The 27,096-nt window shown below is 57.7% G+C and overlaps 1 protein-coding gene across 1 annotated transcript in view; it reads right to left on the bottom strand.

Moving 5' to 3' along the window:
• Nucleotides 1-21,534, bottom strand: part of GFRA2 (GDNF family receptor alpha 2) — a 36,972-nt gene extending 15,438 nt beyond the window's left edge. The window contains exons 1-4 of the mRNA XM_074559238.1: nucleotides 21,111-21,534; nucleotides 13,302-13,604; nucleotides 8,377-8,460; nucleotides 1,435-1,783 (exon numbers count right to left, since the gene is read on the bottom strand). Of these exons, the coding sequence (XP_074415339.1) occupies nucleotides 1,435-1,783; nucleotides 8,377-8,460; nucleotides 13,302-13,604; nucleotides 21,111-21,150 (776 nt within the window). The 5' untranslated portion in view covers nucleotides 21,151-21,534. The remainder of the gene's footprint in view (nucleotides 1-1,434; nucleotides 1,784-8,376; nucleotides 8,461-13,301; nucleotides 13,605-21,110) is intronic.
• Nucleotides 21,535-27,096: the final 5,562 nt, after the last annotated feature.

The raw sequence follows: 27,096 nt of genomic DNA, 5'->3' as shown, positions 1-27,096 counted from the left end.
TCACCTTGACGGGAGAAGATCCTGCTCTGGGTGGGAGCCATCGGGAAGCGGATCCAGCTCCCGAGGGGGACAGGAGGGGTCGTGCCCGGTGACAAACAGGTGACAAAGGGGTGACAGAAGGAGCAGGAGCCTCAGTGCCCAGGGGAAACAGCGGGAATTCAGCAGCCAGGGAAGGTTTGGGGGATGCAGTTCCATCCCTGGGGTTTGTCCCCTGGATGTCCCCAGGGCAGTGTCCCAGTGGCACTTCCAGAGCCAGATGTGAGGAAAACAGAGCCCTAGGGTGGCACTGATACTGGGGGTGACACTGATGCTGAGAGGGTGACACTGATGCCAGGACAGTGACACTGATAGTGGGGAGTGGCACCAATGCCAGGAAGGTGACATTAATGCTGAGAGGGTGACACTGATGACCAGGTGGTGACACCAATGCCAGGAAGGTGGCACCAATGCCAGGGACGTGACACTGATGGCCAGGGACTGACACTGGTGACCAGGAAGGTGCCACCAGTGCTAGGGACGTGACACTGATGGCCACAGGGTGACACCAATGCCAGGGAGGTGACACTGATGGCCAGGGGCTGACACTGATAACCAGGAAGGTGACACCAGTCCTAGGAAGGTGACACTGATGGCCAGAGGGTGACACCAATGCCTGGAGGGTGACACTGATGCCAAGGGGTGACATCAATGCCAGGAAGGTGACACTGATGACCAGGGCAATGACACCAATGCCAGGACTGTGACACCAATACCAGGAAGGTGACACTGATGGCCGGGGGCTGACACTGGTGATTGGGAAGGTGCCACCAGTGCCAGGAAGGTGACACTGATGCCAAGGGATGACACCGATGCCAGGAAGGTGGCACTGATGACCAGGGCAATGACACCAGTGCCAGGAGGGTGACACCAATGCCAGGAAGGTGACACTGATGGCTGGGGGCTGACACTGATGACCGGGAAAGTGCCACCAGTGCTAGGGAGGTGACAATGATGCCAACGGGTGATACTGATGCCAGGGAGGTGACACTGATGACCAGGGCAGTGACACCAATCCCAAGGAGATGACACTGATGGCTGGGAACTGACACCAGTGCCAGGGAGGCGACACTGATGACCAGGAGGGTGACACCAATGCCAGCAAGGTGACACTGATGCCAAGGGGTGATACCAACCCCAGGGAGGTGACACTGATGACCAGGGCAGTGACACCAACCCCGAGGAGATGACCACTGATGGCTGGGAACTGACACCAGTGCCAGGAAGGTGACACTGATGCCAAGGGGTGATACCAACCCCAGGGAGGTGACACTGATGGCTGGGAATTGACACCAGTGCCAGGGAGGTGACACTGATGACCAGGTGGTGACGCCAACCCCAGGGAGGTGTCACACCACCTGCCCCACACCCCAAAACCCCCCATGGCACCCCCTTTACCTGCACAGGTGATCCGCCCGGCAGGCGCTGCGCAGGTCCAGGCAGTTGGGCTTCTCCTTGTCCTCGTAGGAGCAGGAGGGGACGATGGTCTGGCGGCGGCGCTCGGCGCACGCCGGGTCCCTGCAGGAGCAGAAGAGCAGGCGGAAGGTGAACTCGCCGGGCACGCGGTCGAAGAACTGGCGCAGGGCCTTGTGGCACTTGCGGCGGCTGCAGGGCTCGGTGGCCGACAGCTCCCGGCTGCAGGTGGAGATGTAGCCCGAGCGCAGGCGCTTGCAGTTGTCGTTGAGGTTGCAGGCCTTGGCCGCGTCCAGGCAGTGGTTGCTCTTGGAGGTGGTGGCCGGGTCCATTCCTGCCCAGGGAAGAGGATATTTGGGGTCAGGAAGGTGGGGAGGTGACACGTAAAACTGGGGAGGTGGAGTGTGGGAAGATGGGGTTGAGGTGGGGGAATTGGTAATTGGTCTTGACCCCAGGAGATGCTCTCAAAGCTGGGGACATGACTTCAAAAACAGCCTTAAAATGGGATTGGGAGATGCCCTCAAAGCTGGGGAGATGCCCTCAAAACCACCATTAAACTGGGATTGGGAAGTGCCCTCAAAAACACCCTTAAAACAGGATTGGGAGATGACCTCAAGGTTGGGGAGATGTCTTCAAAAACACCTTTAAACCGGTACTGGGAGATGCCCTCAAAAACAGCCTCAAACTGGGACTGGGAGAAGTCCTCAAAAAACATCCTTAAACTGGGATTGGGAAATGCTATCAAAGCTTGGGAGATGCCTTCAAAAGCATCCTTAAATTTGGATTGGGAGATGCCCTCAAGGCTGGGGAGATGCCTTCAAAAGCATCCTTAAATTTGGATTGGGAGATGCCCTCAAGGCTGGGGAGATGCCTTCAAAAATGTCCTTAAACTGGGACTGGGAGATGCCCTCAAACATGGGATGGGAAGAAGCCCTGAAACCTGTGAATAAGCCCTCAAACCTGGAATGTGAAATATCCTTGACCCTGGCATGAGGAGAATTTCTCAAAATTGAGGAGATGTCCTCAAACCTGGGATGAAGAAATGCTGTTGACCTGGGATGGGGAGGAACCTTCAGAGCTAGAGAGATGTCCTCAAAACTGGGAAAAGCCCTCAAACCCAGGCAGATCCCTCAAAACCGGGGAGATGGCCTCAAAAGCAGGATGGGGAAGTGCCCTCAACCTGGGGAAGGTGTGACAGGTGTTGTGTCACCCCCGTGGCATCGGTGTCACCTCCCAGCATCTCCAGCACAGCCCATTCCTGGGCTGACCCCATCCCATTCCAGGCACAATCCGTAGGATCAACACTCCCCAACCCGGGGCCCTCTGGGCAGAATCCAGGCTGTGAATTTTGAATTTGCAACATTCCTTTCCTTTTGTCAATTCTTCAAAGAATAGTTATTAATTATTAATTAATTAATGATTATTCAGCTCCAAAAGTGGAATAATCAGCCCAACTCCACTGTGGCCCCCACAGACCCTCGTGGGGCTCCCCAAAAGTGGGGCAGCTCCAGACAGGGATGAGAGGGACAAGATCCAATCCTGGATCCATCTGGGAATCCCATCCTGCATCCATCCTGGGAATACCATCCAGAATCCATCCTGAGAATCCCATCCTGGGAATTCCAACCTGCGTCCATCCCAAGAATCCCATCCAGAATCCATCCTGGGAATGCCACCCTGAATCCATCCTGGGAATCTCATCTTGGGAATCCCATCCAGAATCCATCCTGGGAATGCCACTCTTGATCCCATCCTGGGAATCCCATCCTGGGAATTCCAACCTGCATCCATCCCAAGAATCCCATCCAGAATCCATCCTGGGAATGCCACCCTGAATCCATCCTGGGAATCTCATCTTGGGAATCCCATCCAGAATCCATCCTGGGAATGCCACTCTTGATCCCATCCTGGGAATCCCATCCTGGGAATTCCAACCTGCGTCCATCCCAAGAATCCCATCCTGTATCCATCCTGGGAATGCCACTCTGAATCCATCCTGGGAATCCCATCCCAGGAATCCCATCCAGAATCTATCCTGGGAATGCCATCCTGAATCCATCCTGGGAATCCATCCTGGGAATCCCATCCAGAATCCATCCTGGGAATGCCATCCTGAATCCATCCTGGGAATGCCACTCTGAATCCCATCCTGGGAATCCCATCCTGGGAATTCCAACCTGCGTCCATCCCAAGAATCCCATCCTGTATCCATCCTGGGAATGCCACCCTGAATCCATCCTGGGAATCCCATCTTGGGAATCCCATCCAGAATCTATCCTGGGAATGCCATCCTGCATCCATCCTGGGAATCCATCCTGGGAATCCCATCCTGGGAATGGCACCCTGAATCCATCCTGGGAATCCCATCCTGCATCCATCCTAGGAATCCCATCCCAAATCCATTCTGAGAGTACCATCCCAGGAATCCCATCCCTCAGGAGAGGACAGATGAGGCCAAGCCCCAGCCTGGGAACAAATGCTGAATTTTCCTTTTTTTTTCTTTTTTTTTTCTTTTTTTTTTTTTTTTTTTTTTTTGCTGTGAATGATGGATCACCCTCCGCAGCCCAGGTGCTGCTTCTGAATTCTCCTCATCCCTCATTCCCTCCCCTCCGCATCCCGGTCAAATCCATGGATTCTCCTCCACTGCCTCCCAGCTTCTGCTGGCGCCAAGAAAGGCTCCTAATTGGCCTAATTGGAGGGTGCTGCTAATTAACAGGACAGGGGATGGACACATCAAGGGGGGAAATGGGATTGGAGAGGTGGGGGAAAGGTGGATTAAGGTGGGGAAAAGGTGGATTTAGGTGGGGCAAATGGGATTGAAGAGATGGGGGGAAAGGGTATTTAGGGGAAAATGGGATTAGAGATGTGGGAAAAAGGAGGATTAAGGTGGGGGAAGGGGGATTGAAAAGGTGGGAAAAAGAGGATTTAGGTGGGGGAAAAGGGGATTGAAGACGTGGGGAAAAGGGGATTGGAGATGTGGGGAAAAGGGGATTTAGGTGGGAAAAAGGAGATTGGAGAGGTGGAGAAAAGGAAGATTTAGGTGGGGAAAAGGAGGGTTGAAAAGGTGGGGAAAAGGGGAATTTAGGTGGGAAAATGCGGATTGGAGAGGTGGGGAAAATAAGGATTTAGGTGGGGAAAAGGTGATTGAAGAAGTGGGGAAAAGAGAATTTAGATGGGAAAAGGGGATTCAGGTGGGAAAAGGGGGATTGGAGAGGTGGGGAAAAGGAGGACTGAAGAGGTGGGAAAAATAAGGATTTAGGTGGGAAAAAGGAGGATTTATGTGGGGAAAAGGGGGATTGAAGAGGTGGGGGAAAAGTGGATTTAGGTGGGAAAAAGGGAATTCAGGAGACGGGAAAAAGGAGGATTTAAGAGACGGGGGACACCGGGGTCTCTTTACTCCCCTGGTTTTGGGGGTGCATCGAGCCCTCCCTGCAGCCCAGGTCACCCCGAGCCCTGGAGGGGCTGACCAGCAGATTCCCGGCACCAAGCCGGGATTTGGGGATCCGCGGGAAGCGGCAGCCGATCGTCTCCTGCTCGGGAGCTTCGCTGCTGCCCTGCCCGAGACCTGCGGGGCCGCGGCTGCATCTTAATGGAGCCGCGGCTTTGGAAGCGCCGCGCTCCTGTGGGGAACTCATTAATAAAGCACGAGCATGAAAATTGCATGAGCAGAGACGGAAACGCGGGCCGAGGAGCTGAGCACGGGGGCTGGGGCCACCAGCTGTCCCCTCTGCGTGTCCCCACCGGGGACAGGGGAGGAGGAGGAGGATGAGGATGAGGAGGATGGGGTTTGGGGGATTTGGAGAATTCCCAGCTGGAGCCTCTCCCATTTTCCACGGGCTGTGATTTCCTCGGGATCCAGCAGGGATGAGCATCCCGCGGGGAGGGGGCAGCGCTGGCTCCGCGGGCGCTCCGCGCTCTTTACGCGCGGGTTACGCGCAGGTTACGCGCGGCTTGCACAGCCCTTGCCATTCCTCCGCTCCCAATTATCCCTCTGGGTAATTAACAGCTCCTGATCCAGGAACAGCTCCAAGAACGCGCTCGCTTCAGTGCTCGCCATCAGGTCGGGGCCGATGGCCCCGAGGTCCCTGGGGAGGGGACAGGGGAGGGGTGGCAGCAGCAGCGAGGTCACCTCGGTGCTCACAGCCCCTTCCCCACCTTCCCCCATCCCCAAAACCTCCCTCTCGGCTTTTCCTGCACCTCCAGGATAATTCAGTGTCTAATCCCCGCTCCAGACTATTTCCAGATGGAAAAGTTCCGGATTTTGCAGCTCCAAGGGTTTTTCTGACGCCAATATAATCCCAAAAAACGTGGGCCGGGGGTGGCAGCGTCACCCCAAAAACCCGCGGAAAATCCACCTGGAAAATTCCCTCAGGGGTGCAGGGGACAGCGTCGGTGTCACAGCCCCGCTCAGAGATGTCCCCGATGAGGGGACAGGGAAGGGCTGGCAGCAGCAGCAGCAGCGAGGTCACCTCGATGCTCACAGCCTGTTCCTCCCTCACCTTCCCCCATCCCCAAAACCTCCCGCCCGGCTTTTCCTGCGCCTCCAGGATAATTCAGTGTCTAATCCCCGCTCCAGACTATTTCCAGATGGAAAGGTTCCGGATTTTGCAGCTCCAAGGGTTTTTCTGACGCCAATGTAATCCCAAAAAACGTGGGCCGGGGGTGGCAGCGTCACCCCAAAATCCCGGGGAGAATGCACCTGGAAAATTCCCTCAGGGGTGCGGGGGGACAGCCGTGTCACAGTGTTGGTGTCACAGCCCCGCTCAGAGATGTCCCCAATGAGGGGACAGGGAAGGGGTGGCAGCAGCAGCAGCGAGGCCACCCCGGTGCTCACAGCCCCTTCCTCACCTTTCCCCATCCCCAAAATCTCCCTCTCAGCTTTTCCTGCTCCTCCAGGATAATTCAGTGTCTATTCCCCGCTCCAGACTATTCCAGATGGAAAGGTTCCGGATTTTGCAGCTCCAAGGGTTTTTCTGACGCCAATGTAATCCCAAAAACGTGGGCCGGGGGTGGCAGCGTCACCCCAAAAACCCGCGGAAAATCCACCTGGAAAATTCCCTCAGGGGTGCGGGGGACAGCGGTGTCACAGTGTTGGTGTCACAGCCCCGCTCAGAGATGTCCCCAAGGAGGGGACAGGGAAGGGGTGACAGCAGCAGCGAGGCCACCCTGGTGCTCACAGCCCCTTCCCCACCTTCCCCCACCCCCAAAACCTCCCTCGCGGCTTTTCCTGCGCCTCCAGGATAATTCAGTGTCTAATCCCCACTCCAGACTATTTCCAGACGGAAAGGTTCCGGATTTTGCAGCTCCAAGGGTTTTTCTGATGCCAATATAATCCAAAAAAACGTGGGCTGGGGGTGGCAGCGTCACCCTAAAATCCCGGGGAGAATCCACCTGGAAAAGGCTGGAAAATTCCTCCTGGGGAGAATCCACCTGGAAAAGGCTGGAAAATTCCCTCAGGGGTGCAGGGGACAGGGGTGACAGCATTGGTGTCACAGCCCTGCTCAGAGATGTCCCCGAGGAGGGGACAGGGAAGGGGTGGCAGCAGCAGCGAGGTCACCTCGGTGCTGGCACCACCCCGGTGGCCAATCCCAAAGGATTCCAGGAGCTGAGGGAATTTGGGTTGGGATATTCCAGGGGGTGGGCACTGAGTTCAAGGCTGGAAGCTTTGGGGTCCCCAGCTTGCGATGATCAGAAACAGAAAGAACCACCCCAAAAATGCATCAAAATTATGCTTAGGACGCCAAATTTGGAGGGAAAAGAAGGGGAGGAGAGGCTGGAGGAGCAAAGGCAGAGGACAACACAAATTCAGGGAATCCCAGGAATTCCACATTTTCCAGCCATTTTATAAAAACCCAAACTGGAACGAACTCTTGGGGACGACCCTCCAATAAATAAACACCAGGATCTGCTTTGGGATGATCCTCCAATAAATCAACACCAGGATCTGCTTTGGAGGGACCCTAGAATGAATAAACACCAGGATTTGTTTTGGGAAGACCTTACAATAAATAAATACTGGAGGCAAAGACCTAAAACCCCTAAAACCCAACCTGAGATGATCAGAAACAGAAAGAACCACCCCAAAAATGATGCTCAGGAGCCCAAATTTGGGGGGAAGAGAAGGGGAGGAGAGGCTGGAGGAGCAAAGGCTGGGGACAACACAAATTCAGGGAATCCCAGGAATTCCACATTTTCCAGCGATTTTATAAAAACCCAAACTGGAATGAACTCCTGGGATGACCCTCCAATAAATCAACACCAGGATCTGGTTTGGAGGGACCCTAGAATGAATAAACACCAGGATTTGTTTTGGGAAGACCCTACAATAAATAAATACTGGAGGCAAAGATCTAAAACCCTAAACCCCAACCTGGGATGATCAGAAACAGAAAGAACCACCCCAAAAATGATGCTCAGGAGCCCAAATTTGTGGGGAAGAGAAGGGGAGAAGAGGCTGGAGGAGCAAAGGCTGGGGACAACACAAATTCAGGGAATCCCGGGAATTCCACATTTTCCAGCCACATTTTCCAGCCATTTTATAGAAACCCAAACTGGAACGAACTCCTGGGATGACCCTCCAATAAATAAACACCAGGATCTGCTTTGGGATGATCCTCCAATAAATCAACACCAAGATTTGGTTTGGAGGGACCCTAGAATGAATAAACACCAGAATTTGTTTTGGGAAGACCCTACAATAAATAAATACTGGAGGCAAAGATCTAAAACCCTAAACCCCAACCTGGGATGATCAGAAACAGAAAGAACCACCCCCAAAATGATGCTCAGGAGCCCAAATTTGTGGGGAATAGAAGGGGAGGAGAGGCTGGAGGAGCAAAGGATGAGGGAGGCGAGGGATGGAGGATTCCCCTGGCTGGGAGCAGCTCTGTGCTCGAGGCAGGAGATAAAACACGGAGCTTTTATTACCTGAGAAAATTGAAGCGAGTCTGAATATATCAGAGAGACGAGAGGTGACCGGCTCGTACGGGGAGGCTTCATAAAACTCCTCTCCTTTGGCAGGGAAAAAAAAAAAAAAGGGAGAAAAAAAGCAAATTAAAGCTTGTGGTGAATAATTTCAGGCAGTTCCAGGCACAGGCACCACCCTGGTTCAGAGAGGGAAAAGCAAAAAGGGTTCCAGGCACTGGGATTAAAGGGAAGAAAGGATTTGGGAGAGATTCTGGGAGTTTTGGTTGTGGTGGGCAAACCCAAAGGATTCCAGGAGTGGAGGGAATTGGGGTTGGGATATTCCAGGGGGTGGGTACTGAGTTCAAGGCTGGAAGTTTTGGGGTCCCCACTCGGCTCTGGGTTCTTTGGTTGTGACAAATTCCCCTAAAAACACCTAAAAAAACCCCAAAAAAAAACCCAAAAAAAACCCAAAAAAACCCAAAAACCTGTTCTCAGCTCTGGGTTCTTTTATTGCTACAAATTCCCCTAAAAACACCTAAAAAACCTAAAACCCCCTAAAAGCCTGTTCTCAACTCTAGGTTCTTTTATTGCTACAAAATCCCCTAAAACCACCTACAACACCCTAAAAACCTTTAAAAAAACCCTAAAAGCCTATTCTCAACTCTGGGTTCTTTTATTGTGACAAATTCCCTTAAAAACCTAAAAAACCCTAAAAGCCTGTTCTCAGCTCTGTGTTCTTTTATTGTACAAATTCCCCTAAGAATGAAATTCAGGAATCCCCTGTGTGGAAATCCAGGTGGGGAGCAAAGCAGGAGGGTTTGCTCTGAGCCTGGTGACATTCCCAGGAAAGTTGTGAGGGAAATTGTAAAATCTGGGAGGGAAATTGCAAAATTTGGGAGGGAAAGACCCCGTTGGGATGCTGGGCTGGGTTGTCCCTGTCCCCAGGGCAATGGGATTTGGGGACAACACCCCAAGGGCGGCTCCTGATCATCACTGGGAATGGAAACAGGATCGAAATCCTGCTCCTCAGCCACATTCCCAGGAAATTTGGGAGGGAACTGGGATGTCCCTGTTCCCTGAAGGTTCCCAGTGCTGCTCTTGGGCCAATGGGATTTGGGGACAATGCCCCAAGCGCCGCTCCTGAGCATCACCAGGAATGGGAACAGGATCCAAATCCTGCTCCAGGCCATTCCCAGGAAATCTGGGAGGGAAAGACCCCATTTGGGATGTCCCTGTTCTCTTTGGGTTCCCAGCACTGCCCTCAGGGCGATAGGATTTGAGAACAACACCCCAAGGGCAGATCTTGATCCTCACTGGGAATGGGAACGGGATCCAAACTCACTCCAGACCATTCCCAGGAAATTTGGGAGGGAAATGGGAGAATTTGGGAGGAACTGGGACGTCCCTGCTCCCTGTGGGTTACCACCGCTGGTCTCAGGGTGATGGAATTTGGGGACAACACCCCAAGGGTGGCTCTGGCTCCTCCAGATCCTCACTGGGAATGGGAACAGGGTCCAAACCCACTCCAGGCCATTCCTGGAAATCTGGGAGGGAAATTTGGGAGGAACCTGGGATGTCCCCACTCCCTGCAGGTTCCCAGCGATGTCATCGCTGCTCGGGGGGGGATGAAATTTGGGGACAACACTCTGAGAGCAGCTCCGGCCCTTCCTGATCCTCACCCAGAATGGGAACAGGATCCAAATCCTGCTCCTTGGCCCCATTCCTGGGAAATTTGGGAAGGAAATTTGGGAAGGAAATTTGGGAAGGAACTGGAATGTCCCTGTTCCGCACGGGCTCCCTCGGGGTGATGGAATTTGGGGACAGCACCCAAAGGGCAGGTCCTGATCCTCCCCAGGAATGGGAACAGGGTCCAAACCCGCTCCAGACCATTCCTGGAAATCTGGGAGGGAAATTTGGGAGGGAACTGGGATGTCCCTGCTCCCTGCAGGTTCCCAGCGATGTCACCGCTGCTCTGGGGATGATGAAATTTGGGGACAATGCCCCGAGGGCTCCCCCTGATCCTCCCCAGGAACGGGATCGGGATCCAAACCCGCTCCCGGCCGTTCCCTCTCCCCTCCCCGCCTCTCCCGCTCGAACCCAGCGCGTTCCGGCGGCCCCGCGAACTCCAGCGCTGCCATAAATAATTAAACACCCGCTTGACTCCTGCTGCTCGCCGGGGAAATTACCGAGCATTACCGGGGCCCCGGACCTGCCTGGAGCCGCAATTAACCCCCGGGAAGGAGGCTGGAGCCTCCCTAATAGCAGGGAGAGCTCGCAGGGGAGGAGGGGAACCCCAAAATCCCCGCTAAAAACCACAAATTTGCCTTTGAGCGCCGTAAAGGATCGCCACAAAGCTTCTGTCTCTTCAAACCTCGGTTTAATCGCTGCTCTTCCCTCCTCCTCCTCCTCCTCCAGGTGCAATTCCCATCCCAATTCCCCCATTCATTCCCAAAAAAAACCCCGGGAAGCTGCTCAATGAGGGCAGCTAATGAGAGGGAGAAAACAATTAAGGCTTAATTCCTGCTCTGGGCCGGGTTTGGGGCCCTGATTCCTGCGCTGACCCAGATTTGAAGGGAATTTCACCCAAGGGGGCCCTGGGCTCGGGTACGGCTCCCTCACATTCTCTGGAAGAGTTTTCCCATCCTCTGGAATAGATTTTCCGCCCTCTGGAAGAGTTTTCCCAGTTTTCCCACCCTCTGGATGAGTTTTCCCGCCCTCTGGAAGAGATTTTCCACCCTCTGGAAGAATTTTTCTGGTTTTTTCATCCTCTGGATTAGTTTTACCAGTTTTCCCGCCCTCTGGAAGAGATTTTCCACCCTTTGGAAGAGTTTTCCCATCCTCTGGAAGATTTTTCTCGCATCCTTGGGTACAACTCCTCCATCCTCAGCTCCAGCTTTCCCACAACTTTCCCACAGAATTCCAGAATTCCCAGCCTGATCTGGGCTGGAAAAAGCCTTAAAAATCTCATCCCAATCCCTCTCCCACGGGCAGGGAGTTCTGCCACCAGCCCAGGGGATTTGGGCACAAACACGGGTGGGTTTGGGGGCTGAGGCTGAGGTGTCTGTCTGGATTCCCTGGGGTTTTAATCTGAATTTCCCAGGAGTTTCACCTGAATTTCCTGGGGTGCCCGTTCCTCTTTTCTGGGCTGTTCATCTGCCCTACCTGAGCTGCTCCCCTGGGGTTTTAATTTTAATTTCTTGGGATTTTCACCTGAATTTCCTGGGGTGCCCATTTTTCCTCCCTGGGCTCCACATCTGTTCTATCTGGAGATAGCGACCCCCTCCCCATCACCCCAGAGCACTCCACTGGGGTCTCCCCCACCCAAAAACTCTCCTTTGGGGTCTCCCCATCCCCCCAGGGTGCTTCTTTAGGGTCTCTGGGTTCTTTTATTGCCACCACGCTGATCCATTGGAGTCTCCCCATTGCCGTCACCCCAAGATGGGCTCTCTCCCACCCCAAAACGCTCCTTTAGGCTCTCATCATCACCCTATGATGATCCATTGGGATCTTCCCATTCCTCCCACCCCAAGACACTCCTTTGGGAACCCCTCATCCCAAAACTCTCCTTGAGGGTCTCCCCATCACTCCAGGGCGCTTCTTTGGCATCTCCCCATCATCCCACGCCGATCCATTGGGGTCTCCCCCTTCCTATCACCCCCAGGGCACTCCTTTGGGGTCTTCCTATCCCCATCACTCCAGGGTGATCCATTGGGGTTTCTCCATCACCCCAAAATGCTCCTTTGGGGTCTCCCCATCCCCATCACCCCAGAGTGTTCCTTTAGGGATCCCTCTCCCCCTCTCCATCATCCCATGCTGATCCATTGGAGTTTCCCCATTCCCACCATCCCAAGGTGCTCCTTTAGGATCACCCCATAATCCCACGCTGATCCATTGGAGTCTCCCCATCCCTATCACCCCAAAATGCTCCTTTGGGGTCCCCCCATCCCCATCACCCCCAGGGCACTCCTTTAGGGTCTCCCCATCACCTCACACTGATCCATTGGAGTTTCCCCATTCCCATCACCTCAAAACGCTCCTTTGGGCTTTCCCGCACCCCAAAACGCTCCTTTAGGGTCTCCCCATCACCTCACGCTGGTCCATTGGAGTCTCCCCATTCCCATCACCCCAGGTGATCCCTTAGGGTGTCCTCATGCCCATCCTCAACCCCACCACCCCAGGGTGATCCATTGGGGTGTCCCCCACCCCAAAACGCTCGTTTGGGATCTCTCCCACCCCAAAACACTCCTCTGGGGCTTCCCCATCACACCAGGGTGCTCCTTTAGGGTCTCCCCACCCCAGGGCACTCCTTTGGGGTCTCCTCATCCCCATCACCCCGCGCTGATCCATTGAGGTCTCCCTCACCCCAAAACACTCCTTTGGGTTCTCCTCCACCCCAAAACTCTCCTTTGGGTTCTCCTCCACCCCAAAACTCTCCTTTGGGGTCTCCTCATCACTCCAGGGTCTCCTTTACGCTCCAGAACTCTCCTTTAGGGTCTCCCCATCATCCCATGCTGATCCATTGGAGTTTCCCCAGTCCCACCATCCCAAGATGCTCCTTTGGGATCTCCCCCACCCCAAGGTGCTCCTTTAGGATCTCCCCATAATCCCACGCTGACCCATTGGAGTCTCCCCATCCCTATCACCCCAAAATGCTCCTTTGGGGTCCCCCCCATCCCCACCAACCCCAGGGCACTCCTTTAGGGTCTCCCCATCACCCCATGCCGATCCATTGGAGTTTCCCCATTCCCACCACCCCAAGATGCTCCTCTGGGGTCTCCCCATCACCCCCAGGGCACTCCTGTCGGATCTCCCCATCCCCACCACCCTGGGGCGTTCCTTTGAGGTCTCCCCACCCCAAAACTCTCCTTTGGGATCTCGCCATCACCCCATGCTGATCCACTGGGCTCTCCCCCCCACCCCAAACCCCTCCTTTACCCCCTCCATACCTTCGGCCAGCCCCAGGTGGATGCTCCAGTAGATCTGCAGGCACTGCAGCTCCTTCTTCATGCCCCTCTTGCAGCGGCAGCGCTCCAGGGGGCTCTCCTGCAGCACGCCCAGGGCCAGCTGGCACTCGCGGTTGGCCAGCAGCGTGTTCCGGTCGCGCCCGGCCAGGCACTGCCGCAGGGTCCGGTACCGCGAGCTGCAGCCCGGGTCGGCCGCGCACAGCTCGGTGGCTCGAACGCAGTCCATGGGCACGGGGGGCGCGGGGGGCGCGGGGGGCGGCCCGGCCAGAGAGCGCAGCATCTCATCTGGGACAGGGAGGGAGAGGAGGGCACGGTTAGGGAGGAAGGCGAGCATTGAAATGAAGGAGAGCCCCAGATAGGCTAAATGGGGACACCAGGAGGGAAAATGGGTGAGAAATTCAGATTGAAAGCCCAGGGAATTCAGATTTAAACCCCAGGAAATTCAGATAAAAACCCCAGAAAATCCCAGGAAATTAAGATTAAAAACCCCAGGAAATTCAGGTTAAAACCCCAGATGAAAATTCCAGGAAGTTCAGGTTAAAACCCCCAGGAAATTCAGATTGAAATCCCCAGGAAGTTCAGGTTAAAACCCCCAGGAAGTTCATATGGAACTCCCAGGTGAGCACCCCAGATAGGGCAGATCGGGACCCCGGGAGGGAAAATGGGCGGGAAATTCAGATTAAAACCCCAGACGAAAATCCCCAGGAAGTTCAGGTTAAAACCTCCGGGAAGTTCAGGTTAAAACCCTCAGGTGAGTAGCCCAGTCAGGGCAGATGGGGACCCTGACAAGGAAAATGGGCAGGAAATTCAGACTGAAAGCCCAGGGAATTCACATTAAAACCCCCCAGGAAATTCAGGTTAAAACCCCCAGGTGAGCAGCCCAGCTCCGTGAGGGAGGGAGAGGAGGGAATTGATAGGGAGGAAGGTTCCGAAGGAGTCCCCCTGATAGGGCAGATGGGGACGCCCGAGAAGGAAAATGAGCAGGGAATTCAGATTAAAAACCCAGGAAATATAGATTAAAAACCCAGATGAAAACCCCAAGGAATTTCAGATTAAAACATCGGGAAAGGAAAGGGAGGAAAGGAAAGGGAGGAAAGGGATTCCTCTCTGGGAGGGCCTGGGATGGAGTTCCCAGAGGAGCTCTGGCTGCCTCATCCCTGGAAGTGCCCGAGGCCACCTTGGCCTGGAGCAATTCCAGGGACGTCCCTGCTGCCCCCCGGCCGAGAATCCCAAAAAATGGGAAACTGGGAAAAACTGGTGGCGGTGGGAAGGCGCGGGGTTAACCCCACACCTCAGCTGGGGGATCTGATGTTCCCTGTTCCATCCAGAGGGATCGATGACCCCGATCCATTCCCGGATCGCATTCCCGGAGCTCACTGGAGCCCAGGAAGCAGCGGCTCCATCCCGAGCCCCTGCGCACGCCCTGCCTTTGGCTGCTTATCGCTCTCAGCCACATCACGGGATTTTTAGGGCATCTGACTCATGGATTTTGGAGCCTTGGCAGGGCCGCGGGGCCCCTCCAGCCTGTCCTGCAGCACTTCCAGGGAAGTGGAAGGGGAATCTCCTGCTCCCCCCGCAGCCGAGATTGCCCGGCGGGGATGGGAAGGTGCAGGGTTAACCCCACACCTGGGCTGCGGGGTCTGATGTTCCTTGCTCGATCCGAAGGGATCGATGACCCCGATCCGTTCCTGGATCGCGTTCCCGGAGCTCTCCGGAGCCAGGGGAGCAGCGGCTCCATCCCGACTCCCGAGCCTGCCTTTGGCTGCTCATCCTTCCCATCCCCGTCACGGGATTTTTAGGGCATCTGACTCACGGATTTCGGAGCCTTGGCAGGGCCGCGGGGCCCCTCCAGCCCGTCCTGCAGCACTTCCAGGGAAGTGGAACGGGAATCTCCTGCTCCCCCCGCAGCCGAGATTGCCTGGAAGGCGCGGGGTTAACCTCACACTTTATCTGGGGGATCTGATGTTCCTTGTTCCATCCTAAGGGATCGATGACCCCGATCCATTCCCGGATCGTGTTCCCAGGGAGCAGCGGCTCCATCCCGAGCCTGCCTTTGGCTGCTCATCCTTCCCATCCCCGTCACGGGATTTTTAGGGCATCTGACTCATGGATTTCGGAGCCTTGGCAGGGCCGCGGGGCAGCTGCGGCTCCCAACAGGCGCTTCCCCTCCCGGGGTGGCACCGGGCCAGCCCGGCCGGCTCCTGTCCCTGTCGCTGTCCCTGTCCCCGCTCGGACCCTGCCCCCGCATTCTCACAGCTCCCCCGCCATCCCCAGCATTTCCGCATCTGTTTTTTGGAAATATCGCTGCTAAATCCGGCCCAGGCTCAGCCTGGCTTGTCCCTTCTCGGGTGAGCTGGGGACAGGCAGCGCTGGTCACCCCCGTCCCCAGGGTGATGGGGACAGGACCCGCTGTCACACCCGGCCCTTCCTCCACCCTCCAGCTCCAAGGAAAGCCCTGGAGCAGGGAAAAATGGGAATGGCAGGACCTGGAGGGGACCCTGGGCTGCTCCGAGGGGAGATGGGGAGGGGACCCCTCCTCTGTGCCAGCCCGGCCGGCTCCTGTCGCTGTCGCTGTCCCTGTCCCTGCTCGGACCCTGCCCCGCATTCCCACAGCCATCCCCAGCATTTCCGCATCTGCTTTTCCCCCTGGAAATAAAATATCGCTGCTAAATCCGGCCCAGGCTCAGCCTGGCTCGTCCCCTCTCGGGTGAGTTGGGGACAGGCAGCGCTGGTCACCCCCTGTCCCCAGGGTGATGGGGACAGGACCCGCTGTCACACCCGGCCCTTCCTCCACCCTCCAGCTCCAAGGAAAGCCTTGGAGCAGGGAAAAATGGGAATGGCAGGACCTGGAGGAGACTCTGGAGGAGGGGACCCCTCTCTGTGCCCGCCCCGGTGCCCCCCGAGGGTGGCGGGCACGGGTGACCCCCGTCCCTGTCCCCTCCGCCTGGCACCGCGGGCAGCCCCTTCCCAGCGCGGGTCTGGCAGGGGGACAGTGACACCTACAGGAACGCGACAGGGGCCACCCGCGTGTCCCCCCCGGCTGGCGGGGCCTGTCCCCTGACACCCCCGGGGTTGGGCACGGGGCCCTCCCTCGGGAGTGGCAGGCACTGCAGTGGGTCCCCAAAACCAGAGCGGGTCCCCAAAACTGGAGCGGGTCCCCAAAACTGGAGCGGGTCCCCAAAACCAGAGCGGGTCCCCAAAACCAGAGCGGGTCCCTGGGACCAGAGCGGGTCCCCAAAACTGGAGGGGGTCCCTGGGCACCGGAGAGGGTCCCCGGGCACTGGAGCGGGTCCTGAGCGGGTCCCTGGCACTGGAGTGAGTTCCCAAAACCGGAGCTAGTTCCTGGCTCTGGAGAGGGTCCCCGGGCACTGGAGCGGGTCCCCAAAACCGGAGCGGGTCCCTGGCACTGCAGCAGATCCCTGGGCACCGGACTGGGCACTGCAGCAGATCCCCGGCACTGGAGGGGGTTCCTGGCACTGGATCTGGTCCCTGGGCACTGGAGCAGGTCCCCAAAACCAGAGCGGGTCCCTGGGCACTGGACAGGGTCCCTGGCTCTTGAGAGGGTCCCTGGGCACCGGAGCAGGTTCCTGGCACCAGAGCGGGCACTGGAGCGGGTTCCTGGCACCAGAGCGGGCACTGGAGCAGGTTCCCGGCACTGGCGTGGGCACTGGAGCGGGTCCCTGGTACCGGAGCGGGTCTCCAGGCAGCTCTGCCCACCTCAGGGGCCTCTGAGGAGGGGCAAGAGCAGGGTGGGCAGTGCCCAGGTGGGCACAGCTCCGCTGGCTGTGGTCACTCCCAGGAACAGATCCCACAAATCCCACAGGTCCGGTCGATGTCCCCAGATGGACCCTGCTGGGTTCTGACAGGTCTGGAGCCCCAAAAGCCACCTTAGATCCAGGCTGGAGCAGCAGATTCCCCTCGGGAAGGCCAGGCCAGGCCAGGCCAGGCCAGGCAGGATTGTATTCCACACAGGATCCATGGAGGGACTGGAGGATAAACAGGACCCCAAACGCTGATCCGGGGGCTGGGAATGTCAGAGCCTCCCCACACACCATGGATGGTGCATTGGGGTGATGCCTTGGGACTCTGCGCCTTCCCACACCAGGAAATCCCATCCTGAGGCATCCAAAAAATGGGAAACTGGGAAAAAACTGATCCTGCTGCAGCCGTGGTCACAGGGAAACAGCTCCAGGGCATTGGAGACATTCCAGAGATCCACCAGGCACAGAGAGCTGTCCCAGAATTCCATGGAGAGCCATTCCAGAGCTCCACTGGGTGTGGAGAGAAGTTCCAGAGCTCCATCAGGCACTGAGGCTATTCCAGAATTCCATGGAGAGCAATTCCAGAGCTCCATGGGGTGTGGAAAGCCATCCCACAGCTCCACCAGGTCTGGAGATTCATCCCTCAGCTCCACCGGGCGTGTGGAGCCATTCCAGAATTCCATGGCCATGGAGAACCATCCCGGAGCTCCACCAGGCGTGGAGAGCTATTCCACAGATCCACTGGGCATGAAGAGCCATTCCTGAGATCTGCTGGGCTTGGAGAACCATTCCAGAGCTCCAGTGGGTGTGAAAAGCCATTCCAGAATTCCAGTGGGTGTAGACAATCATTCCAGAGCTCCAGGGTGTGTGGAGAACCGTTCCAGAGCTCCACTGGACGTGGAGAACCATTCCAGAGCTCCACTGGGTGTGAAAAGCCATTCCAGAGCTCCGGTGGGTGTGAAGAAACCTTCCAGAGCTCCAGAGGGTGTGGAAAAACCTTTCAGAGCTCCAGAGGGTGTGGAAAGCCATTCCAGGGCTCCGGTGGGTGTGGAGAACTGTTCCTGAGCTCCACTGGACATGGAGAACCGTTCCAGAGCTCCACTGGGTGTGAAAAGCCATTCCAGAGCTCCGGTGGGTGTGGAGAACCGTTCCAGAGATCTGTTGGGCTTGGAGAACCATTCCAGAACTCCAATGGGTGTGCAAAGCCATTCCAGGGCTCCAGTGGGTGTGGAGAACCGTTCCAGAGCTCCACCAGACATGGAGAACCGTTCCAGAGCTCCACCACGTTCCAACCTCTCCCAGCTCAGCCCCAGCTCCAACTCCCGCTTCTCCAGAAGCCTCTCCCCACAAATCCCCTCCTCCAGCCGCGTTCCTGTCCCCGTGGGCAGGGCAGGGCCACATCCTCGCCCTGGCACCAGCTGGAACATCCTCGTGTGCCCTCCCGGTGCCAGCTGGGATGGGTTGGGAACCCCACAAGAAATCCACGTTTGGGGAGCAGCAGGGATGAGGGGTGTGGGCGAGCTGGCCCAAATCCTCCTGGTTTTTGCCATTTTCCTCACTTTTTTGCAGGGATCTGGCTCCTGCCACCCCCTCAGCGGCACTGGTGGAGCCGGGAGCAGGAAGGGCGGGCACAGCCCTTTGTGCTGCCCCCAAATCCCGCAGGATTGGGGCTTTTCCCAGCCTGGCCACTTTCCCTGGAACCCCCTGCTCCTCATTCCCACCGAGGAGTTTGGGTCGACGGGGAAACCGAGGAGGGGGATGATGATTTTCTATCCCCAACAACCAAAACCCCTCCCGGCAGAGCCGAACTCCCGGCGCTGAAACATCTGCAGAGAATTCCCGGCTAATCCTCGGCAGGCTCGGGAGCACAGCGAGGCTTTGCACAAGGCTCTGGCCTCTTTTCCTGCCGCTCCTCCCGGCTCCAGCCGCCTCTTCCCCAGCTCTAATCCATGTTCTCCTGCTCTGCTGCTGCCCGAGAGCTCCGGACACTCGGCAGCTTTACAGGGAAATGTTTCTCCTGGCCAGGATCACGCTGGAACGAGCAGATTCCCAGCCAGGACCAGGCAGGGATTTTGTGGCTTCCCGGGAATGATCCTGGCTGGGAAGAGCTGGATCTCCAGGATCCTCAGAGCAAGGCCACCCCATCCCTTAATCTGGGGGTGCAGGGTCTCTGCTGGGGGTCCCCAGAGCCTTGGGGACACCCAGAAATGGGGAACAGGGTCCTGCTTCGATGCCAGCCCCACAGAATGATCCCGGCTGGGAAGAGCTGGATGTTCCCTGCTCCAGGATCTTCAGGATCACCATGGTCACCCCATCCCCGGATCTGGGGGTGCTCAGGATCCTCAGAACCTTGGGGACACCCAGGGATGTGGGAAGGACACCCAGAAATGGAGAGCAGGGTCCTGCTTTGATGCCAACCCCGCAGAATCTGGGAAGAGCTGGGTGTTCCCTGCTCCAGGACCCTCAGGATCACCGTTGTCACCCCATTCCTGGATCTGGGGGTGCAGGAACCTGGGGTCCCCAGAGCCTTGGGGGCACCCAGGGATGTGGGAAGGACACCCAGAAATGGGGCGCAGGGTCCTGCTTTGTTGCCAACCCCGCAGAATGATTCTGGCTGGGAAGAGCTGGATGTTCCCTGCTCCAGGATCATCAGCATGAAGCCACACCGTGGTCACGGATCTGGGGGTGCAGGGTCCTTGCTCGGGGTCCCCAGAGCCTTGGGGGCACCCGGGGATGTGGGGGGGACACCCAGAAATGGGGGGCAGATCCTGCTTCAATGCCAGCCCCGCTGTGAGGGCGGGTGGGTCCTGCTTTGGATGCCTGACGTGGGGCACCTCTGTCCCTCTGGGGGTCCCTGTGCCCCAAATTTCCCCTTGAGCCATCCAGCTGTGCCCAGACACATGTCCAGCTGTGCAGCTGTGCCCCCAGCCAGGCTGGAGCACTGTCCCCTCCTCTGCACTGGGGTGTCCCCACTCGTGTCCCCCCAGTGTCCCTTTCTCTGTGTCTGAGGGCTCCCCCCGAGCCCCCCGACCCCGGCACCCCCCAGGCAGGGGCTCCCCCAACCCAGGGCTGGGTTCCCGCTCCCCAAAGGTTTGGGGGGCGCCCCTCCATGGCTGGGAGCCGGGCACAGCCCGAGCCCCCCGTTCCACCGGGACCCCGAGCCCCACGGAACGAGGCTGTGCCAACCTTCACGTGTCCCCCAGCGGCCTCCTGTCCCTGTCCCTTGTCCCCTGTGCCTGTCCCCGAGCCCAGGCTGGCTCCGCGAAGTTCTCCGGGCGCTGCAGCGAGCCGGGATCGCATCCCCGGCAGCCGCGGGGCTGCGGGAACCGGGAACGGCCCCGGGAGCGGCTCCGGGATCGCGGCACGCCCGAACCCCCAACATCGCCCCTTTCCTTTCATTTTCACCCCAAACCCAGCGCGGTCTGAGGGTGCTCTCCCTTCCCAGCGGCGGCTGCCGGGGATCGGGAGCGATCTCCGGGCACAAAGCTCCGAGCAGAGCCGAGCCCGCGGCTCCGGCGCGATCCGGGCACGGGGACGGCGATTCCCCCACGCAGGAACCGGAGCCACGAGCCCAACTTTGCCCGCTGAGCGTCCACCCCGCGTTCCCAAGCTCTGGAATGATCATGGGGAGGATGGAGAGCAGCAGGAGGGGGAGAAGCGGAGATCGCCGCCGAAACGCAGATCCTGGTTCGCCAAGGGGAGCGGGGATGGGAGACGGGCAGGGCTGGGCTGCGGGGCGATCCTGCCCGCTCCGGCCCCGAGGGGGCGGCTGGGCTGGTGTCCCCCGTGTCCCCCGCGTCCCCTGAGCCCCCCGAGTGTCCCCTGCATCCCCCTCCCCGTTCCAAGTTGCCGGGGAATGGGGGATGAAGTTGAACCCCTCTCTCTGGTGCCGCAGCGCCGGTGCCAGCTCGGAGGGGCTCGCCCCCCGCCCCAGCCCCTCGCCCATGGGTTGGGGACGCGCCACCTCGGGCAGGCGACAGCCGCCGCCACCACCCCGCCCCCGGCACCCCCGCCGGGGCCACTCACTCACCTACGAGGAGGACGATGCAGAAGGCGTTTGCCAGGATCATGGTAGGAAATCCACGCGCTCCTCCACGTGTGCGAAAAAATTATGTTAAAAAAAATCAGGCAAAAAAAAAAAATAAAAGGGGGGGAGGGGGGGGAGGTAAGAAAAAATATGTATAATTCCCAAGGCGGTCAGGTAGATCCCAAATCCGAAGCGGAGGGAAGGAAGGGGGGATGCTCCGCCCGGCCGGAGCCGGGTCCTCAGCCGCTCGCCGCCTCCCGCATCCCCGGCGGGCTCCGCTGCGCGCTCCGGGCTCCGCCGGGCTCCCGCCGGCTTCTGCCGAGCTCCGGCTGCCGGGGAGGGGGCGCGGCGAGGGGCGGCTGCGCTCCGCCGAGCCCCGGCGAAGGGGCAGAGCCGGCGGGGCCGCCGTCCCCTCCCCGCCCCTCCGCCGGGGCCGCCCTTCCGCCCGGGGCGGGGGTCGGGGGGGGCTCGGTGCGGGGCTGTGCTCGTTATCCTCCGTCCCCGGGTCCCCATCCATCCGTCCCCGTGTCCCCATCCATCCATCTTTCCATCCATCCGTCCGTCCCTCCATCCCGGGATGCACCTGCCCGGCCCCTCCGGGGACCCCCGCGGCTCCCGCGATGCCGCAGAGCCCAAGGCGAGACCCCCCCAGCCCTCCCCAAATTCCACCCCCGGGACCCCCGAGCTGCTTCTGCCGAGGGGGGGAGAGGAGGGGACACCCGAGGGGCGACAGGGACAAGGTGGCACATCCCTGGGTGGGTGACAATCACAGGGGTGGCAGAGGGACACTGGGACAAGGTGGCACATCCCTGGGTGGGTGACAACCGTGGGAATGGGAGAGGGACACCAGGGGGCTGCAGGGACAAGGTGCCATATCGCTGGATGGGTGACAGCCATGAGAATGGGAGAGGGACACTGGGACAAGGTGCCACATCCCTGGGTGGGTGACAGCCATGGGGGTGGCAGGGACAAGGTGCAACATCCATGGATGGGTGGCAGCCATGGGAATGGGGAAGGGAGGACGCTGAGGGGTGGGGAAGGGTCCCTGGGTGGGGGATGACCTTGGGAACGGGAAATGGGGACACCCTGGCGGTGGCAGAAAGACATTGGGGGGCTGCAGGGACAAGGTGCCACATTCCTGAGTGGGTGGGGGACAAGGGGACAAGGTGCCACCCAGTGTCAAGGGTACCCCACCCAAAAGGGGCACCCAGCAGGTGCTGTGCCCTCCCCACTGCAGGGGTTTTGGGGGGTCACACCTCCAACCCAGGGAACCCCAAATTCCTGTGGGACACTCCCAGCACTGTCCATCCTTCCCAGTGACCTACCCCTCTGCCCCACACTGGGAGTGGGAATGGGGTCACCAACCCCTGCAGGGCCACAGTGCAGCCTTCCTCCTCCTCATCCTCATCCTCCCCCAGCCCCAGCACACACCCAGAGAGCCCCAAATTCCCTTGGGACTCTCCTGGCATTGCTCTTCCCAGTGTCCAACCCCTCTGCCCCACACCGGGAGTGGGAATGGGGTCACCACCTCCTGCAGGGCCATGGTGCAGCCTTCCTCATCCTCCTCATCCTCATCCCCCAGCCCCAGCGGGGTGCTGGAACCTCTCACCCCACCCCTGATTTGAGGTCAGGCCCCTCCAAGCCCCAGGGATGAAGATCCCATCCTGGGAAGCAGGAATGATGATGAGGAGGAGGAGGAGGAGGATGCTCCACTGGGCTCACCCCGATGAAGGCCCTGGGCAGCAGGAGGGGAGGGGGGTCCCAGTGCTGGAGGTGTCCCCGTTCCCCAGCAGTGACCAGGACATTTCTCACTTGGGTTACTCTGGGTGTTCCCCCTGCAGTTGGATTTTCCCAAATCCATTCCCGGCACACAGATCCCGCTGCTCTTCCTCCCCTTCCTGCTCCGATGGGATCCCAGCAGCGGGAGCTGCCATGGCTGGGTCCCTCTGCCTCTCCCTCAGGAGGGCAAATTCCTGCTCATTCCCTGCCTGGAACCTTGGATAATTCCTGCCTGGACCCCTGGAAAAATCCCACATGGATAATTCCTGCCTGGATCCCTGGAAAAAAATCCCCCATGGATCCCTGAAAAAATCCTGCCTGGGTAAATCCTGCACGGATCCCTGGATAAATCCCACCTGGTTAATTCCTGCCTGGATCCCTGGATAAATCTCACTTGCATCCCTGGGTAAATCCCACCTGGTTAATTCATGTCTGGATAATTCCTGCCTGGATCCCTGGATAAATCCCACCTGGATCCCTGGGTAACACCTTCCTGAATAATTCCTGCCTGGATCCCCAGCTAAATCCTGCCTGGATCCCTGGAAAAATCCCACATGGATAATTCATGTCTGGATAATTCCTGCCTGGATCCCTGGAAAAATCTCACATGGATAAGTCATGCCTGGATAATTCCTGGATAAATCCTGCCTGGTTAATTCATGCCTGGATAACACCCTCCTGAATAATTCCTGCCTGGATCCCTGTGTAAATCCCACCTGGATCCCTGGTTAATTCATGTCTGGATAATTCCTGTCTGGATCCATGGATAACACCGGTCTGGATAATTCCCTCCTGGATCCCTGGCTAAATCCCACCTGGGTAATTCCTGCCTGGATCCCTGGAAAAATCCCACATTAATAAATTGTGCCTGAATAACTCCTGGATAATTCCTGGATAAATCCCACCTGGTTAATTCATGTCTGGATAACACCTGCCTGGATCCATGGCTAAATCCCACCTGGATAACACCTGCCTGGATCCCTGGATAACACCTGTCTGGATAATTCCCACCTGGATCCCTGGATAAATCCCACCTGGATAATTCCTGCCTGGATCCCTAGATCCAGGGCTGGAATCCAGTGGGGAAACACCCCCTCTAATTAGCTGAGTGCGTTAATTAGCTCGGGGTGGCATTGGGGTTACGGATCGTGTGGGGTCAATCCCAGAGTGTTCAACTGGCAGCTCCCCGGCCTCTCATTTGGGGAGAGGCCAAATTTATTCCATTTATTAAAAATTAAATTTATTTATTCCAGCCCAATTTACAGCCTGGGAGCTCCCCATATTGGAGGCAGCACCTTGCAGCTCATTGTCCCTGTGCCCCACAGCTCATTGTCCCTGTGCCCCACATTTCACTGTCCCTGTGCCCCACAGCTCATTGTCCCTCTGCCCCACAGTTCGTTGTCCCTCTGCCCCACATTTCATTGTCCCTCTGCCCCACAGCTCATTGTCCCTCTGCCCCACATTTCATTGTCCCTCTGCCCCACAGTTCATTGTCCCTCTGCCCCACAGCTCGTTGTCCCTCTGCCCCACATTTCATTGTCCCTCTGCCCCACATTTCACTGTCCCTGTGCCCCACATTTCACTGTCCCTGTGCCCCACAGTTCATTGTCCCTGTGCCCCACATTTCGTTGTCCCTCTGCCCCACATTTCACTGTCCCTGTGCCCCACATTTCACTGTCCCTGTGCCCCACAGTTCATTGTCCCTGTGCCCCACATTTCGTTGTCCCTCTGCCCCACAGTTCATGGTCCTTGTGCCCCACATTTCATTGTCCCTCTGCCCCTCAGTTCATTGTCCCTGTGCCCCACAGCTCATTGTCCCTGTGCCCCACAGTTCATTGTCCCTCTGCCCCACATTTCACTGTCCCTGTGCCCCACAGCTCATTGTCCCTGTGCCCCACATTTCACTGTCCCTGTGCCCCACAGTTCATTGTCCCTGTGCCCCACAGCTCATTGTCCCTCTGCCCCACAGCTCATTGTCCCTCTGCCCCACAGTTCATTGTCCCTGGGCCCCACAGCTCATTGTCCCTCTGCCCCACAGTTCATTGTCCTTGTGCCCCACAGTTCATTGTCCCTGGGCCCCACATTTCATTGTCCCTGTGCCCCACAGCTCATTGTCCTTGTGCCCCACATTTCACTGTCCCTGTGCCCCACAGCTCATTGTCCCTGTGCCCCACAGCTCATTGTCCTTGTGCCCCACATTTCACTGTCCCTGTGCCCCACAGTTCATTGTCCCTGTGCCCCACAGCTCATTGCCCCTCTGCCCCACATTTCATTGTCCCTCTGCCCCACAGCTCATTGTCCTTGTGCCCCACATTTCACTGTCCCTGTGCCCCACAGCTCATTGTCCCTCTGCCCCACAGCTCATTGTCCCTGTGCCCCACATTTCATTGTCCCTCTGCCCCACAGCTCATTGTCCCTGTGCCCCACAGCTCATTGTCCCTCTGCCCCACATTTCACTGTCCCTGTGTCCCACATTTCATTGTCCCTGTGCCCCTCAGTTCATTGTCCCTCTGCCCCACAGTTCATTGTCCCTCTGCCCCACATTTCACTGTCCCTGTGTCCCACAGCTCATTGTCCCTGTGCCCCACAGCTCATTGTCCCTCTGCCCCACAGCTCATTGTCCCTGTGCCCCACAGTTCGTTTTCCCTCTGCCCCACATTTCATTGTCCCTCCTCAAGCTGGGTTTTGGGGAAGGGGAGCTCGGATTCTCCCATATCAGTGGCAGGAGGGGACACGCAGGGGACACGCAGGGGACAGTCCCTGCTCGGCCATCCCTGCACAAAGGGGGCTCTGTCTGGAGCTGCCCCGAGGGAAAAGGAGGCTCGGAGGGGTGAGGGTGGGATGCAGATCCGGCTTTTGGGATCGGAGCAGACCGGCAAGGCCTCACCGTGGTGGAGGCCAGGAACGAGCACCAATAGAAATACTCAGGCTTGGAAGGAGAGAAAAAATAAAACCCACCAAAAAAAGAAAAACCTGCAAAAAACCTCTAAAACCACAAGAAACTCCACAACTTTATTCCCATCATTTGTGGGGTGACGAGGTTAATCAGCAAAGCCGATTATAGGGAGGCAGCTCCAGTGCTCCCAGTGCTCCCAGTTCCTCCAGCAGCATCATGATGGCTTGCTGCTCTCTCCCAGTTCCAGAGGATCCCGATGGCTCCAGAGGATCCCGATGGTTCCAGCGTCCCCTGGGGATGCAGAGCCCTCCTTGGCTTTGTTCCCGCTCCGGAGTTGATCGATGGGACCGGCGGATCCCTCCCTCCCTTTAAGCCCCATTAATATGGGTGGGATTTGCTCACCCTCCCGGCTCCGGGCTTTAATTCCGCCGAGCGTTATCACATTAATGGGAGTCAAGGTTGTTACCGTGATGGATTAGGCATTAGCGGTGTAATCCCTGGGGACGGAGCCGCTCTCCCCGCCCGCTCCTCATCCTAAAAACGCCGGGAGGAGCCTCAGCAGCTCGGGTGTGTCCCCCGAGGGGACACCTGGGTGACGAGAGGGGACATCCGCACCTGGATGCTGCTTCCCTTTCTGCCGAGTCCTGGCTCTGCTCTGAAATGCCCCATTTCGGGTGCCTGCAGCAACCTGAGCCCCAAAATTCGGTTTTTAGGGTGTCAGGGATGGCTGGAAGGCGGGACCTCACCTCTGCTCCCAGCCCCAGCGCTCCTGAATGCCAGCGATGGAGCAGCAGTGAGGCATCACCTCCCTGAGCCCGGTTTGAGGCCGGGAATTCCCAAATCGGGGCTTTCCCCTTCCCTGGATGTGCACCAAACTGATTAAATCCTCCAGCTCCCAAACTCTGGAATCCTGCCCGTCACAGATCCCCAGATTGCTTTGCTTGGAAGGGACCCTGAAGCCACCCAGAGCCACCTCCCACCATCCGTGCCATGGGCATCACCTCCCTGAGCCCAGTTTGAGGCTGGGAATGCCCAAATCGGGGCTTTTCCCCTCCCGGTTTGAGCACCGAACTGAGCCCCTCTGATTAATTCCTCTGATTAATTCCTCCAATAAATCCTCAGATTAATTCCCCTCCCCAAACTCTGGAATCCCACCCATCACAGACCCCCAGCCCGCTTTGCTTGCAAGGGACCCTGAAGCCACCAGTGCCACCTCCCACCATCCCAGCTCGCTCCGAGCCGGGCCTGGAATTCATTTCCTGCCCTTGCCGATGTGACTCTGATTTTTTATCTATTTTTTATTATTTTTCACTC

The sequence above is a fragment of the Zonotrichia albicollis genome, chromosome 26 (assembly GCF_047830755.1).
Source record: "Zonotrichia albicollis isolate bZonAlb1 chromosome 26, bZonAlb1.hap1, whole genome shotgun sequence".
Classification (NCBI taxonomy): Eukaryota; Metazoa; Chordata; class Aves; order Passeriformes; family Passerellidae; genus Zonotrichia; species Zonotrichia albicollis.
This window is presented reverse-complemented; position numbering and strand designations above follow the sequence as displayed.